The 1,526-nt window shown below is 54.8% G+C and overlaps 1 protein-coding gene across 1 annotated transcript; it reads left to right on the forward strand.

Annotated features, from left to right (window-relative positions):
* Positions 1-379: 379 nt before the first annotated feature.
* Positions 380-1,297, forward strand: LOC129341422 (gap junction alpha-3 protein-like). Its single transcript, XM_054996612.1, has one exon. It carries the CDS (start codon positions 380-382, stop codon positions 1,295-1,297), a length of 918 nt encoding a protein of 305 aa, XP_054852587.1.
* The last annotated feature ends 229 nt before the right edge of the window (positions 1,298-1,526 follow it).

Here is a 1,526-nt window from a genome sequence, read left to right on the forward strand (position 1 = left end):
TCTGTACAAGGCAGTGGCAAGATGGTCCCTGTATGCTCTTTATGCTAGATTCAAGGCCCAGGGTAATACTGTTTGGTCACGCTGCAGGTGCAAGGTGCTCAGAGCCAGACTTAAATGCAGGAAAGAGGTGGAGCTGCTACTCCAACTGCTTAACCAGGCCTTGGGCCTCTGTTGCCTTTGATCAGGTTAGGCTTGGAGAGACAATGGGGACAACCAGAGAACAAAGGCAGAATGAGCCAGGTCAGCTAGCTCAGCACAGGAAGCTCCTGCCCCTCCTCGCACCCTTACTCCCTTTGTGTTGGCAGAAGGTGCTGCAGTGCCAGTGCCTCTAATGGCACCTGTCCATCCCTCTCTTTCAGGGCAAATAAATTAGGTGCCCATGGGGGAATGGCACCTGCTTGGAAGGCTGCTGGAGAGCGTGCAAGAGCACTCCACGGTGGTGGGCAAAGTCTGGCTGACAGTGCTCTTCATCTTCCGCATTCTAGTCCTGGGGGCTGCTGCAGAGAAGGTCTGGGGGGACGAGCAGTCCAACTTCTCCTGTGACACTAAGCAGCCCGGTTGCCAGAGCGTCTGCTATGACCAGACCTTCCCCATCTCCCACATCCGCTTCTGGGTGCTGCAGATCATCTTTGTCTCCACGCCCAGCCTCATCTACCTGGGCCACATCCTGCACCTGGTGCGCATGGAACAGAAGGAACAAGAAAGTCTGCAAGTTCAGGGTAGGAGCATCAAGAGCCACCCCATGGGACAGCCTGAACCCACCAAAGTCCCCATTCGGGACACTCGCGGCAGGATCCGCCTCCAAGGAGCCATCCTGAGGACGTACATTTGCAACATCATCTTCAAGACCCTCTTTGAGGTGGGCTTCATCTTAGGTCAGTACATCCTGTATGGGTTTGAGCTGAAACCTCTCTATACTTGCAGCCGCTGGCCCTGCCCAAACACAGTCAACTGCTACATCTCCCGCCCCACCGAGAAAACCATCTTCATTCTCTTCATGCTAGCCGTGGCCTGCCTCTCACTCCTGCTCAACATAATAGAGATGTACCACGTGGCCTTCACCAAATGCAGGATGAGAAAGACACACACACACAGCCTAGAAGAGCAGGCTGAGAATCCTGACCCCCGTAGTCCACCCCATAGCCTCTCTTTGCAGTCTGGCGACAAGGCCACCATGGGGGGCAGCTCTAGAGCAGGGATGGTGAATGACAGCCCCACTTGGGTTGCAAGCCAGAAGCGAGACAGCAAGTGCAGCAAGACCAGCAGCAAATTGAGGCCCACTGACCTCGCTATTTAGCCCAGAACTCACACGGCTGGAAGTCAACGAAACGGTAGAGCCAGCCTAGAACCCAAATCCTCTCCCCACTGCCTGACCAGAGAAAAAGAAATGCAGGAGCTTGAATTGTGGGGAAGGGAGAGAGAGCCCTCTCATTGTCTGGCCTGGCCTTTAGCCACAAGAGGGACTTGCCTTCACTCCTTTCAACATAGGGAGTAGCAGCTGAGTTGCAAGACAGGGGCACAGACTG

Source organism: Eublepharis macularius, chromosome 13 (genome assembly GCF_028583425.1).
Source record: "Eublepharis macularius isolate TG4126 chromosome 13, MPM_Emac_v1.0, whole genome shotgun sequence".
In the NCBI taxonomy this organism is placed as follows: Eukaryota; Metazoa; Chordata; class Lepidosauria; order Squamata; family Eublepharidae; genus Eublepharis; species Eublepharis macularius.